This window comes from Neodiprion virginianus, chromosome 3 (assembly GCF_021901495.1).
Source record: "Neodiprion virginianus isolate iyNeoVirg1 chromosome 3, iyNeoVirg1.1, whole genome shotgun sequence".
NCBI lineage: Eukaryota > Metazoa > Arthropoda > Insecta > Hymenoptera > Diprionidae > Neodiprion > Neodiprion virginianus.
This window is the reverse complement of record NC_060879.1, coordinates 22,678,032-22,693,570: the sequence shown is the minus strand read 5'-3', so window position 1 is coordinate 22,693,570 and position 15,539 is coordinate 22,678,032. Positions and strand designations below refer to the sequence as shown.

At 34.3% G+C, this 15,539-nt stretch overlaps 2 protein-coding genes across 4 annotated transcripts; both read left to right on the top strand.

Moving 5' to 3' along the window:
* The first annotated feature begins 314 nt into the window (after positions 1–314).
* On the top strand, positions 315–6,359 carry LOC124301186 (multiple inositol polyphosphate phosphatase 1-like). 3 transcript variants are annotated; one of them, XM_046755952.1, is made up of 10 exons: positions 315–940; positions 1,906–2,045; positions 2,153–2,205; positions 2,641–2,951; positions 4,004–4,129; positions 4,254–4,398; positions 4,469–4,569; positions 4,821–4,930; positions 5,093–5,287; positions 5,704–6,359. In XM_046755952.1, the coding sequence occupies exons 2-10, from the start codon at positions 1,942–1,944 to the stop codon at positions 5,861–5,863; spliced, it is 1,305 nt and encodes a 434-aa protein (XP_046611908.1). In that variant the 5' UTR covers positions 315–940; positions 1,906–1,941; the 3' UTR covers positions 5,864–6,359. The 3 variants fall into 3 exon arrangements, with proteins under 3 accessions (XP_046611908.1, XP_046611907.1, XP_046611909.1); XM_046755951.1 differs by having other exon boundaries at positions 318–940; positions 1,989–2,205; positions 5,704–6,358; XM_046755953.1 differs by lacking the exon at positions 1,906–2,045 and having other exon boundaries at positions 321–940; positions 5,704–6,358.
* A 6,010-nt stretch (positions 6,360–12,369) lies between these two features.
* Positions 12,370–15,386, top strand: LOC124301190 (uncharacterized protein CG1161). Its single transcript, XM_046755957.1, has 5 exons — positions 12,370–12,600; positions 12,800–12,921; positions 13,267–13,381; positions 13,490–13,630; positions 14,981–15,386. The coding sequence occupies exons 1-5, from the start codon at positions 12,538–12,540 to the stop codon at positions 15,128–15,130; spliced, it is 591 nt and encodes a 196-aa protein (XP_046611913.1). The 5' UTR covers positions 12,370–12,537; the 3' UTR covers positions 15,131–15,386.
* Positions 15,387–15,539: the final 153 nt, after the last annotated feature.

Sequence of the window (15,539 nt, the reverse complement as noted above, 5' to 3'; positions counted from 1 at the left end):
GGCTTTCTATATAATTATTGTAAATTCGACACCAGTTTTAGCTCACGTGAACCAATTGACCCTTATTCCAAGATTTGTTGACAAACAAGGAGATATAAGAGAAAGATTTTTTGGTTTTAAATTAAAAACGTATGGTAATGCTGTAAATGTGTCCGATAAATACAGTGGATTATAAGCGCGATTAAAAGAACATGCTCAAACAGCCACCTTTCTACATTGCACTCCTAGTCATACCTACAGAAAGTAGAGGTAAGGAGGACTATTTCCGTCTATAGAAAGTGTCCGTATAGGAGAGGGAAATTAGGATGGCATCGCTGCAGCAAAAGTTTCACAGACGTGAACAGAGTGCCCACCACAACTATAAGCTCCACTTCAAATTGCGGTGACTACGCGATCCAAGAAAACGCTCAGCTGAGCCTTTTTTATTCACAGATTTCTTATAAATCGTAGTTTTCTTTTACCGTTTCGAATATTGTATAAATAGCGCACTACGACGGTTCATTTTACACCTCATTATATCCAGAATGGTGCAAATTTTCGCGGCCACGTACTTCTCTGACCCAAAAATCTGGGAATCACAAAAATTGTAACATGTTGCTGAAATTTTAATATTTTCTGACGACAATTAGTTGAATATCTATAAGATTTCCGAATTCTTCAATGAAAGAAACGATATACCTAAATTCCGAAATATTTGATTCACTAGCTTCTAATGATAGAGAAAAAAAATTCAGTAGCTGACTTGGTTGATAAAAGCAGATTTTGACAAGCTCTTACACGCTTAAACTCACTATTACAAGTATTAGCAGCAATCAATTACTAATTTAGAGATACACTAATCACATCTCATAATCTGCCGGTGAACTATTTATACTTCAGTGGTAAAATCAGTTTGGAATGTGTTATGTTGTGATGTGACGGTTCGAGAAGTGTCAATCTGGTATGTTACTAGAATAGCTGTACAATTTTTGTTAGATATGTGATTACTTGCCCAGATAGCAAACGACAGTAATTTTTTTCATTGTATTTGACTGTCGGCTAAGTATCATACAGCAAGGTTATGTTACGTTGTATTAATTTATTCATGTTAAGTTTTTTATTTTTAATTGTATTTGAGTCGTGTTGAGTTATGTTACGAGAATGAATTTAAATTACCAGCGTCAACGTCACGAAATATAGAAAAAATGCACTATTTTGCGACTTTAGATTATTATGACAGGTTTTGAGTTTGCAAAATACGAATATGTTATTCTGTATCACGGTTTACTAAATATCAACCTCGAGTTATGTCATTCCAAAATTAGAATTCCACAGAGCATTTTGACTATTACTTGTACTACCAATACATGTATAATTAAAAATCTCCATCGAGTGAAAGCAGCGAATATTGTAATTCAGAATATCTCTCACCGCATTATATACACAATATGAAAGAGTGCAGTTAAACTGCGATTCTAATAAAACAGCAATCTTGAGTACTTTTGGTATTTACTGTGAAAAATTTTTTATGCTATATTTTTTTCTATTAACAAAATGTAGGATTTGACGGGAAATTACCACAATATGAGATGAATGCAGTTATATTGTTCAGCGCAACCAATACATGCTAGTTATTTAGATTATGAATAATGTTAATCAGGTTACCGCAACTGTCGAAACAAACTGCTTGAAATTTTTAGAACATTTTCTGATATGTGGTTATTCAACAAAACGGTCACAATCGTGTATCGTCCGTACCGATAAGCATGTTTGGTTTACAAATATCAAATATTTGACAAGGTTAAAGTCTGCAAGGTTACTGTGGAATTGAAATTTTAAAGAAAATCACTAATCATTTCGTTTAGGATTACCTGAATTTTGGTGAACCTAAATGAAACCATAATAAAATGTACTTATATTTTCCAGACACAACTTAGTCAGCCATTATAAAATTACAAAATAATGGATCTATCTTCGATATTCCATTACAATAACATTACTCGTTTCAGCCTTATTTTTCTTTTCGAAGTTTCCAAGGAATTCCACTACCAAAAATGTTCTACAATGTAATTACCCTGGTATTCGTAATCCACTGTGCATTTATTAGTCTCGCAACGACTTGCAAATGTTTCTCAACTGATGACGATCATTACAAATGTCATTTTTCAACCAGAACACCGTATAGGTACATTGCCAACTATAATGATTCAAAAATAAACTATCCAGGTATGTATGGTTTGCAATATTGTTAAATATGTGATGTTTGAAAATTCACCAATTTATAACATGTAACCATTTGAAACAAATAAATCTTACCAAAAAAATTGAAAATACATTGTATTTTTCTTGTAGAATTCACTGTGCATGTTAAAGTAAATATTTTGTGTCATCAGTGTCATAAAGATTTGGTCATCATTGAGCTTCAAGAACTATCAAGAACATTTTTCCGATATTACACTATCGGTACTACTAACTCCGAGCAGAAATTTGGTCTTCATATCAAGCAGAACTAGGTCTTTTTGCCAATTTTGTTTTCTGAAAATAACTTAATGGCCAAAAAGTGTACGCAATATAAAATCACCCAATTTCACCCTGTCATAATGCATCAAAGGTCTTGACATGATACAACTGAATCCAGAGTGATATGAATTTGTATTCCAGGATGTACTGAGAAAAAAATATGGTTGATGATTCGTCATGGAACACGTTTCCCTGGCAAAAAAGATTCATCCCTAATGATCGAGGAGCTTCCAAAGTTACGGCAGCTAATATTGGACCGTTATGAATGCAATGAATCTAAGATTTCTGAACAGGCATACCATGATCTTGCTAAATGGAGACTTGACTTGATCAAAGCTGATACGATGAAACTAACCGAGGAAGGCGAAAGGGAGTTAATAGATCTCGCTGAAAGGATTCAATCCCGATTTCACACCCTATTACCTGAAATATACAATAATAGCACCTACAAAGTAATTTATGATTCAAATAATGTTTGATTCTAAGAGTACGCAAGTTTTTTACAATACAAGTGCAGTTTCGGTCTATGCAAAATCTGTGCATTTAGAGGTAAACTTTGCATCTTGCGTGATGCCAGTGCTTATACTTATTATCTGTTGCACGGCTGCAATAATATGAACTGGACCATCGTTGTAAGGATGCAACTCAGTAAATATCTACTAACTGAATGTATGAGTTCAAACCAATATTCGGCATCATCTAATTACAACTTTTAATGAGTGTGAAAAAAATTACAGATTACGTTTGTATTTTTGAATCAACGCAAAATATTGTACAAATTACATTTACACGGAGACAGGACGTATTTTTGTTAATACTACAATTGTAATAGAAACTAGACAACATCATTTTGTAACATTTTTTGACAATTGTATTTTACGCTACAACGATTGTAGTAATGTACTACAAAATCGTCGTATTTCAAAATCGAATCGAGAAGTTTTCTATTGGGATTTTTAATATGGGTGTTCGTTTTCGGCAAAATTTAGAATTATCGTGGCACAGAAAACGTCGCGCCAACTGTTGGACATTTCTTTTGTTTAATAAGTCAATGCAGAGTAAAATATGCGATAAAAACCAAAATCGTAATTAAATATCGGTCAATTCATGCGACACATCTAATGCGACCAGATGACATGTTCTAGGTTTAAAAAAAACAAGAGTTTCAATACCAAATACGTCTGAAAATACGTCTATAACTAATAACGTATAGTAGCAATCGTCCTTGGAAGCTATATTTCCGTCATGCAAATTTCAAAAATGGATCCCGACTTACACTATCCCACCATTTACACTGTAACTATCATTACCAACTTTTTTTTATATAAAATTTTCGTTTATATTCATGCTGATCATATAGTTTTGTATATCATGACGACGAAAATGATCTTTTGAATATTCAACAGATTATTTGAGGCTTTTCATAAAAACAATCTTTTTAAATTATATTACTCTCCACAAAGAATAATTCCATTGAAGCTATCAAGTCTTTCGTTTGCTCTAGTTAAAATATACTCACACACAACGAGCGGAGGAAAGCGCAAAGCATTTTACGATCGGCTTATTCGGTCAGAGCGCGGCTCAAAAAGTTTGGTACCATCCGGCTGAGCACAATGATATTGTACTTCGAGTATGTATTTTGATTATAATTGTGATTTAGACCAAAAAAATATAAGACAAATTTCCGTTCAGTTTGTAGAATCGATTTAGGTCCTAAAAGTTTCGGTGTCGATTATTTTTTATTTTAATTTCAGTCTTACAAAAATTGTGATCGTTGGAAGTCAGAAGTTAAACATAATCCAAAATCTACCGAACAGATGCGCATGTTTATAAACAGCAATGTCTTCAACGAAACACTGGATGAAATATCTCAAGCTCTTGGATTTGTAGTTGATTATGGTATACCAATTTACTGACGCTTTTCCGGTATTCCTAGATTATCCATCTAAGCTCACAATTCTGATTTTAGAAACGGCCTACCTAATCTATTTGACTTGCGGATTTGAGACCGCATGGAAAAAAGATGCCAATTCACCGTGGTGCCGGTTTCTCTCACTTAGCAACTTTCAGGTTATTGATCAATCTTTACCTACTGGTATAAAAAATTATAAAGTTATCAAAAACGAACATTTCATAACTTGTGATAATTATAGTTTGCCAGGTAATCGTGGCCTAGTGACAACTTGCCATAGAACAATTTACGCATTATTCCTTTTATCAATACTGCTAAAAAAAATTTCACCAAAGTTGAAACAAGTGAAGTGAATTTCTTTGATATACAAACGCCAATAATTATTGACTGACTATTTTCTTTTCTCAAGATGATAGAATATGCCAGGGATTTGAGGTATTTTTGGAATGATGGTTATGGGTTTGAACTCAATCACCGGCAAGCCTGCCCGGGTCTTCGCGATGTTTTTCAATTCTTTCAGTAAGTTCATTGCAACTGCATAAATTTGTGCAATATACTCGATCAACCCTAAAAATTAGGTTCAATCAGGTTTTATAGAAACATCTTCCATCTATAGAGCTTATATAACCCGTACATAATATTGGCTGACAATGAAATCTGTAACTAAGTACCTACTTCCAGAGCGGAATCAGAGCTGAAAGCCGCCATTCATTTTTCGCATTCCGGCACTATTTTGAAATTGGCTTCTCTTTTGGGACTAGCCAAAGATGCAACTAAATTGCGGCATGATTCATTTCAACTACACCAAAATCATCGAGCCTGGAGAGTCAGTCGCATTGATGCATTCGCCTCGAATATAGGATTCGTTTTATACGAGTGAGGGCTATGAAGCAAAGTATATTTTTGGTATCTTAACGCTTTCAGGGGCGGTGTTGCATGTATGCGAAGCCATTTTATTTAAAATTTTTCTCGTACTATGGGTACATTAGCACTAATAATCAACTAATTACGTTTCTCAGAGTCCTATATACCTCACTTTTGAAAAGTTCAAAATTTTGTATTAAATTATTTTTTGCCTTATTCTGTATGAAATTTGTGATCGAAAGTATTAAATTTCGAAAACGCAATTTTGAATTTTTCAATTCTAACTGCAGAATCGTAACCAACGACCTAAAAAATCTGTAGTTCACCGACGATGCTTATGTTTCACGCATACGAAAAATGTGCCCCTGAAAGCGTTAAACAGACCGGAAATAACGTTAATGCGGTTGTCTAAATTTTGTTCATTTTAGGTGCCAGCGAGATGGACCTAGTATTCTGACCATGCATCAAGAACGAGTTGTGCAAATTCCGGGATGTCCTGAAAACGGACCTTGTCCAATTTCTATTTTTGAGAAAATATTCTCTCAGAGCATAAACCACTGTGACTTCGAAAAGATTTGTACTTTATGATTTAACCACTATCATAATTTTAGGACCACTGACTTGTAACGTAATTAAAAGAATGAAGTAACTGAATCTAATACGAATAGCCATAGATAAGGATTTCATTGCAAAAACGCATAAACTACGCATTCGCTGCGTACTAAATTTTGTATATTTCTATAGGTATACATCAGGTATTTTATATTTCAAACTGGCTCATTGTCATCATAAACGTCGTCACTCATTTTTCATTCGTTTCTCAATAAAGTAGATTTATTAAGTATATAGAATCACGTTCAGTATTGAAGTGAAAGTTTTTTATAACTATAGTTACGATTAGATGCATTAGAAGAAGAGGAGACATTGGTAGAATGTTAATGAATTATACTTTATATGTTAAAATTACAAGGACTTGTATAATATAAAATATTAAGTATAATTGATTTCCAAGCAATAAGTCTAATTAAATTTAGTATAAATAATTAAATTAATATTTAATACTTTAAGAATTTTCTTGCTGTCAAAAGTAATACATTTATATGTATAATGTGACAATACATTTGCTTTATGATTTTTCATTGAGTCTAAAATCAATTCATAACACTATAAGATGCAAGCTATCATATTAGTTGCCTTTCTTTTCATGTATGTGAATGTAATGGTTTTTCTGAAAAAAGGAATTAACAGTAAATTCAGTCAAATAATCTAGAAATTAAGCGGGATTTGTCATAAAAATTTTTAAACAATTTTCTACGATACAGATTCAAAAGCGAAGATGCGGGTTAATTTCTTACTGTGCTCGTTTCCACACCACCGCAAGCCGTAGAGTACCCGGCGCGTTTTTTTACGTGGTGTCCCCAGTAGGCCTACTCCACGGAGAATAATTGCAAGATCGATCTTACGTTCTTCGAAAACTGGCAGATGACTTTTTTTCACATATTAATTATGATAAATTATTTTACCCAATCAATTTCTAGTCGCGTACATTCACAGTTTGTTCGAAAATTTTCAATTTATATAACCCGCTGACTATTTATTATCGATGAAAGATGACTGTTTTAATTATGGATGAATGATGGTTGTTTTAATTATGGATGAAGAGTGATTCTTTTTATCTTATATGCGAACGGCGATTGACTTCGGATGTTCGCGCACAAATTTTTTTTTTTTTGAGGTATGAGATAATCGATAAAATAGAAAACCTGGTAAATACGCAAAACAATCAACAACTGAACCAAGATCGAGAACACGAATCGCTGTAAGACGTTGTCATTTACCTATCGGAAGACGATGCAGAAATCTTTGAAGAAATGGAAACAAATCGGAATACGATAAGCGCAACCACCAAAATACGACAGAGCTGTATAATTCTATAGTGCAATACAAACTGAACATGACCTATGAGCGACTACAGAACAAAAAAGTCCGACACTAAAACGGTGCAGTAAGACTTTAAAACCGTTAAAAAAAGCTACAGCTGAATAAATTTTACTACAGTTTGAGATCATGATGATTCTGAACTACATCGCTGAATCTGCGTATCGGTCAAAACAAGATGAATGACCCTGACCCTGATCGGATAGAGGATTTATTATCTGAAACAAGCAAGTTTTATTAATTGAAACAGACGAGGGTATGGTTAGCACAATCACGTAAGTTCATACCCTGCGGAAAAATGGGTCGGCTCCAACATGATATGCGCTTTAATTCGATTATTAATTGTATTGATGAATAAAGAACATTTTGAAGTTTTTGAATCTACATCTCTTTCTGCTCTGAGTTATTAAAGTAAATATCTTTTTCGACTGAAGATTCTATAGTTCTCGGCACATTTGTTAAAAAATTGGTTTTGTTGCCCTGAAACAGAATATAATACGATCAGTTAAAACGAGTATTTCTGTATATTTCAGATATATTTCATAAATACTTACGCCAAGATTCACCACTGTCAGTATACACTACCGAGATTTTTGTTCCTGCGTGTTGAGCGCCAGTTTTCAAATGCCACGCTTTCTCTCATAACTGAAAGGTATCAAGTCCACGCGCAAAAGACGGCGTGGAACTTGGAAACTTTATTATTCGTCAAATAATTGACCAAATAGCTGAAAAATCAGCACATCGAGAGTGCGTAAGTCTTTTATATACTGTTTGCAAAACCGACGGGCAAAAAACCGTGTCCGACTCCTGTTATTAATTGGCGGGCATAAAGCTGCGAGCAATTCTCGTGATTAATCTACGCGCAATAAGACGCGACAGATTAAACTGTCTAAAAATTTGTATTATCTGAGATGTGTCCCAAAAGTTCTGTAGAAACCCAATCCACATCTGCATCTTTTAGATATCAGATACATTGCTATGCGGATTATTGTTCTCAGATTACAAATTGAATTGAAATGAGGAGGGAGGTTGGAGGGCATGCATTATTGTGTGGCGTGACGGTCGGCGATCCTCTTCGACGCGAAGTCTTCGAGCTCAGCATCTCTCCCCATCTAGCGTACCACGGAACGCGATAGATGGTCCAGAGATGCGTTTCGCCCATTCAGACGATCACAGAGATCAATTGAATGGAATAACGATCGGTGATGACTAAATAATCGAATTGCATAACGATTGAAAAATCGTTGCAAAGTGACAAGAAATGGGAAATTGAATCTCGTTAATACTCAAATGTTTACAAATGGTCGAGAGACTCGAATGTGGAGTCTTTTGGGAAAAAATGTCTGTGATCGTTTGACGCTGTGGATTAGAAAAGTTAGTAACATCACGGTACATCGCGACCTTCCTACCCTCGCCTGTTTCCCAACGAAGCCACCCAACGGAAAAGAGAGATTCACACACTCATGCATAAACCCCGCGACGGATCCCAAAACGTCCGCCTACCTACCCGGTTACCTATATTCGACCTAAACGATTCTCCATTCTCTCCAACACACATCATTCTTCATCATTTGCGCCGTGGTCACTGACTTACATTTTCGTTGGTTACCTGTTGGGAGCAAAATGTTTTTGTATCGTAGTCTGCCTACTCAGAATACAGTATCGCGGTTGTATTCCGTCAACCCTAATATTGCATTTGTTATTTTAGTAAATGTTGGCAGACTATCGGTACATTAACCTTTTGTAAAAGTGATTAAAACATCCTGAATGCCAATTAGCATTTTTCTAAGCGAGCTAAGCCTGCAGTTGATCAATACTTGTTGGCTGTTAAAAGATTGAAAATGATATATAAGATGCAAGTTGATTACGTTACGTTATACCAGACTTTGGAATTTCATAAATTTAACAATAACGTGAATAATTGAATACTTTTGAAACCTCAGGTGAACCCACCACTTAAACGGCATCATCGGTAAATTCAAACGTAGATTATTACATCAGTTACGAAACACAATTCGATCTCGCGAGTGCCGAGTAAGCGATGATTACCTGTCGCGATGCTCATTCCACTTTTAGCAACGTGTAAAATCTCGAACTGGAAGTAAGCTACGCTAAATTGCATTGCGAAAAAAAATATTCAACCGAAAGTTAAGCACGTTGCGATCGTGAATGAGCCTAACCATGCAGCTAAGAAATCGAAGATTTGTGTAACAATTGTTACCGCCACGCCACGTGACAGAGGAATCCCAGGGAAATACCCATAACCTAACACATGCAAACTCACCAACGTTGCCGAGAAATGGAGAAGTTACTCGGAAGTCTCTGCTTAAATCTGTGAAAAGCAAAACAAAACACTTGAATTAATTTAGGAAATCGGCTTTTCAGTTTTCAAATCAATTATTACTGTTATCGAGATTCATATTTGTACATTGCATATTATGCAAGAACAAAAGTTCGGCTTTAAATGACCACCGTGAATTATCAATCAATAATTAAAGTATTGTTACCTCGACTCTGGACTGCTCCACACTTTAACACGTAGTAGTTCTTGTAGCATCTCAGGTGCATTGGTGAAACGACGCACTTTTCACACAATTCAGATCTTCACTAATCTTTTACCCACAAATCCACACCGCAGTAACACTCGATTCTTCACTCACTTTTTGTGCTATAGCTGTCTGTTTGAACCGACTGAATAAACTTGCTAACAAAAAATAATAAAATTGACACTTGACGCACAGAAACAAAAATACACATCACTGAAGTCTAAAGTTACACAAAACAATGAAAACTCGGGACACGAAATTCACCTTCAACGTTCGCAGGATGTTTTTGTATCAGTAACTCGGTTTTTCTTCAGGCTACACGCGGCTTCTCGTGTATTATTCACAGACGACTATGATGGAAATGCACTGATCGAATAACGTTACACAACCTGAAGAAAGCGGTCTGAATGTTGAACTGATACTGAGAGCACGTGATTTCGCTCCGATTGTTCGGAATCGACTGGTACCGACCGGCATTCAGAACAAGGTAAAATCAGTTCTCTGAAGTACGGAAGATAATAATCCCCCCTCCCATCCCCCACCCCGCTCCCCACCACCGCCCTGTCAATCTTCCCATGGAGTGGGGGGGACAGGCACGCGCCTGTCTAGCTGTTCTTCCCCTCTCGTAGCCTCGTTTGTTGATGAATTTTCACGTAGTGAATGTTCATATCCGAATGAATCAATCCTATCCGTTAAAATATAGTTCACAAATGAACAATTACAGAAATCGATTTTCAGCAAGTACTTCAATTTTATTCAATATCATAATATCACAAATCATTCTTCAACAGATCTTCTTGCCATTTTTAATTTTTTTTTCTCATTCGAAGATTGCCACGTGTACATTTACCGTGGCATCTACAATGCATTGAATATCTGAGAATATTCAATCAACGATATATCGTTCCATATACTACGTAGCAAAAATAAATACCATGTAAGATTTTAAATGTTTGGCGTTCGTAAAACAATCAATCAAGTTTTAATATTTTGTATTGGTGCTATTACGAGTCATCGACTTTTTTGTTTTCCCAAATATATTATTATGTGACTTAATTACGCAATAAATAAACTGTTTCTTTCTTTAACTTCACACTGTAATTGCTTTTCTGAAATACCCGAATGAATTTCCAGTTTCACTTTATACTTAACTTTACTTTGTTCAACCACTGATATTACAGTACAGTTATAATTTATAAATAATTTATAGATGTATGTAACCTACAGAGGTATATCTAAATACCTGTTCGCAGGACTGGTGATTCACTAAGTGAAAATATGAAAATTACATAAGTATATCACTTAACAATTTACTCATAACATATATATATGTATATATAAAGTGAAACTTCTATAGAAAAATGTAGTACATATAACTAGGAACAGCTACAAATTTTATTTACCATGTACTATTTGCTTCTATGAGATAATGTTGCCACTTCTGAAACATTAGATATTAGCACTGACCCATTTCTTAATTTCTTTTTTATTGTAGAAAACCAATTTAACACTTTTAGCTCATTGGGTAGAGATAATAAGACTGTCTTGTCACTTATTCTTTTCAGCCTTTGGGGAATTACTATGCTCCTATTCCTATGGTAATATTTTTTTATTGCATGTATGAACTTTTTTTTTTTTTTATGAGTTTGTAAGAGGGATAAATTATTCTGGTATGACCCATTCCGTGCTATTATTCCTTAATTTATGGTACTTTGGAAAAGAGTATAATAAATCATTCTCACTGTATCAATATTCATTATTTTTGAAAGTTTATGACAAATGAAAACTAAGTAATTCGTTTTGTTAATAAGATATATAATGTATTCTTTCCATGTCATTCTATACATATAATAAATCATTATACCAAAAGGTACTTGCAGCTAATTTCTTGAGCATTAATGCGAATGTTTATATCGTAAGGCACACAAGTTGCATAACTGCTAAAAGTGATAAAAACAGTTTTATTCACATGTAGTGAAAATTTATTTATTGCTAAAAAAATGTAAATTTCATCTACATATGCGTTAATTTTTTTCTTTACTCCCGGCCATGATTTATTAGTCGTGATGACAGCTGCACCGTCCGCAAAAGATAAAACTACTTTATCAGGCATGCTAATCAAAAGGTGGCTTACATGTAGTATAAAGAATAAAGGTCCTAATATTGGCCCCTGAGGTATCCCGATTTTTATTTCATAATATCCACTAAAATCGTCATTAATTTTAACTCTTTGATATCTTTAATTGAAACAGTCGACTATGAGTCTGTAAGCAATACTACGTATACCATAATTATGTAGCAAAAAGAGCATCATAGTTGACAGTGTCAAACGCCTTGTATTAAAAAAAAATTTAGTTAACAATTAGTTTGAGTTATAACAGTAGACGGCAGTCTAATTTTAGATCTAGCCCCCGTTTGAAAACCTCTTATTGTTAGATTCAGTACTCACACTTCGAGTTGGATTAGCGGTGAGTGATGTAAGAATGGTAATAAAGAATTTACACTGGTAGCACTGGTTGAACCACGTGACAGCCCCGCCAGCCAATCCTGGGATGCGCTTACGGTCTGAAGTAGCGCAAATTCTATTTATTTCCACTTTGACATAAGGTGTTCAACGCGAATAAAAATTCCTACATGTGTATTGCTCTGTGATTATGTGGTGAATTTACAACAGTAGTTATTAACTTAAGCATTTCTCCAGCGTATCGGGTGTTACAACGTATCTGAAGTGAATTTTTTGCCAATATTGAATAAATTAAACAGTCGAACAATATTTTTATGATGCGAGAATATATTCTACTTACTTTGAGCATAATTTTTATCAGTCTGTCACAGTGTCAGGTTAGATTTAATCTCTTCTCTCAATCCCAGTTTACAGTATCAGGCAGTGTATTCTTTCACGATTCTTTCATACCCACTTGTAAAAACTTGAGAGGCGTCCCAACCTTCAATTTGTCATTCTTAAACTCGAACTGCCTACCGTGATCAATTTACCTGATTGTTATTTGCCTGGACATAAATATTTTATATAACATTTCAGGCACAATCCTACGACGATAAGAGATGTAAATGTATTTGTCCGAGTCTCTCATCAGTGCTAAACACAAGTCAGTCTTCCCCAGAGAGATTAAACATAATCGCTAGCGTTGCACCGTCAAAATGGTAAACCTTCTGACTACAACTGCATGTTCCATCTTATTTCAGAAACATTTTACACAAGTTCGAAACCCATTTATTTTTAACCTTATTTCTATTCACAGTATTCAATAACTGTTGTTGCATATCTGTATTCAAATATGTGCATTTATAATTATGTATGGAAGCTAAGGTGATTAAATTGCAGCTTTGCGTATCGTTATTCGTTTTATGCACAGTCTTGAGAGACCCATCATTTGACTGAAGAGCTTACAACTATGAAACAAACAAGAACCTCATTTAAATATTATAGAATGATGTAGGAGATAGCATAATTCTATTTTTTTATGAACTTGATGCTACTTCCCATAGCAATTGTGATGGCGTAATTCTACCACATCTCGGAAACCAAATAAAGGGAAAAGAGCAAATTTTCTGCCCACGATGTGATTGTAAATATGAAAACAGAAACACCACGATAATAAAGGTATATAAACCTTACTACTCTTTAATATTTTAAGCCTTTATTTGGTTCCTTCCTAAAATTATATTAATGTTTTTTTGTAACTTGATCTCACACTCAAATTTATTTCAGATTGTTGTAATCATTGTTATTTGGGTCATCTCGCTGCTGGTTATTTACATGCTATTCCTTATATGTTTGGATCCGCTGCTCAATAAGAGAATACACAAAGGTGCAGCTAGTGGCAGCTATCAAGAGCATACAAATGAGGAGGTATATTCATCGACATATTCTTCCTTACCCTCTTTCAAGAAAGTCAAACGACCAGCTTATACCATTTAATCGTGAACAATAATTTGCTCAAATGAATAATGATGCACAGCATCAAGAAAATTATTTCTGTCATTTTGTCAGTTAATTTTTTTTCACACTGGTACCAAAAAATTTATGACAATAATCATTCCATGATAGTTGAATTTCGTGTATATGATACAGATTTAGCCATGAGTGGATAAAGTTTTTTTTTGTAAAATGCCATAGAAAAAAGTTAAATCTTACGAAAGTTATATTAGTTAATCAATGAAAAATATGTATTTTTAAATCATACAACTTGATTTATTTGAAATTTTATGCTCAATATCTTGGTCCCATTTGAAGTAACAGCATTTATTTTTGGCACATTTTTTCTAAAAACGTTTCACTTTGTTAAAATATTGTTAACAGATCCTTCTACTGCATGATATAATCATAAATCTTAAACTATGCTTCTTGTACTAATTGTCTGGCTGTGTAAATGATTGTACATACACGTCTACTGTTGGCGTGGAAAGTTTAGACTTATGGCATTGAAGTTCAATATCTCTGTTGACAAAAAAAAGTAGCACAATATTTGAAAAAAAGTTTTGAAATCTCATAGTCTTTCCTGTTTAACCATACATTGCTCGTTACTGAATAAAAATGGTGACGACACAAGGCTCTCACGTTGCACAGCGAAAATTCGAAAGCATCGAAGGCTGCTAGTGGAGCAATCCAATCGATTTAATAACAGAATTAAATGGTGTTAATTTTTCTGCGAATTTTGGGCTATTACTGTTTCATCGAGCTTCATCCAGCTTCCTAGATGGTATTTTTTGATTTTCAAACTCCCGGAGGCTACGTTTTGAGAGGCTTTTGAATATTCCAAATCGCATTAGTTTTAGTAATTTTCAGAGCAGTTCTCCGAATTTTTTTTTAACAAACTTAACTTATGGCCACAGATTGCGAAAACGATATGTTTTTCAACCTGTGGGTGGTGATAGCTGACGTCGCCATTTTCATTCAGTAACAAGCAATAAATCATTGAATGTGAAAGAGTTAACTTTCAAACATCTTGTTTTTCAATTTCATACTACCTTTTTTCCAACACAGATATCGAGCCCCAAAGTCATGTACCTAAACTTTCTGTGCTGATAGTAGATACGATAGCTGATTATTCGATTTTATTTTTGTATTTGATATTTATATTTAAGAATAAATGCAGTACATATGTATACGTTTTCTGAAAGATTAATGATTTCCACGTATTTCTAGTAATTTGTTACTTCTAGAATTAAAATTAACTGTATTATGTATTGATATCTACAGGATGATAGCACTATCAGCCCTGGCACATCTCATGCCATGGGGGTGAGAGGTAACGTTTTGAATCGCGTTGGTCACCAGCAAGACAAATGGAAACGTCAGGTTCGTGAGCAGCGGCGCAATATATATGATCGTCATACAATGCTGAATTAAATCATGAATCAATTCGTAACCGGATGGTGAAATCTTTGACTTAATTATTACTTGACAAAAGTAAAATAAGTATATTTTTATTATTCTGGATTAATTATATCTTCAGACCTAGAAAATTGATTATGCTGAACTTGAGTAGCCATTATTATTATACAGCAAGATTTATGGTTTGGCTACTCAAATTTGTATTACTTGTATTATAATTTTCCCTCGTACAAAAGTGTTCGTTAAAAATAAAGTAAACAATGTTGATTTATTGTATAGTATTTTCATATGTATACGCGTAATTATTCAGTTTCATCTAACTGGACCATAGATATGTAACTGATTATCCCAAGATTCACGTAGTAAAGGTATATAGCATAGCAAGATACGTAAATAACTTCGAATAAATGCTCGGGAACTTTTC

What these genes read in the sequence shown, in the direction of transcription:
- LOC124301186 (XM_046755951.1), top strand. Translation starts at nt 2,034, where the DNA reads ATGTTCTACAATGTAATTACCCTGGTATTCGTAATCCACTGTGCATTT. An exon ending in ACAATAATAGCACCTACAAA is followed by an intron (nt 2,952 to 4,003) that starts GTAATTTATGAT and finishes CGTTTGCTCTAG; the next exon opens with TTAAAATATACTCACACACA. An exon ending in TCTCACTTAGCAACTTTCAG is followed by an intron (nt 4,570 to 4,820) that starts GTTATTGATCAA and finishes TCTTTTCTCAAG; the next exon opens with ATGATAGAATATGCCAGGGA.
- LOC124301190 (XM_046755957.1), top strand. Translation starts at nt 12,538, where the DNA reads ATGATGCGAGAATATATTCTACTTACTTTGAGCATAATTTTTATCAGT. An exon ending in TCAGTCTGTCACAGTGTCAG is followed by an intron (nt 12,601 to 12,799) that starts GTTAGATTTAAT and finishes ATAACATTTCAG; the next exon opens with GCACAATCCTACGACGATAA. An exon ending in AAGAGCATACAAATGAGGAG is followed by an intron (nt 13,631 to 14,980) that starts GTATATTCATCG and finishes TGATATCTACAG; the next exon opens with GATGATAGCACTATCAGCCC.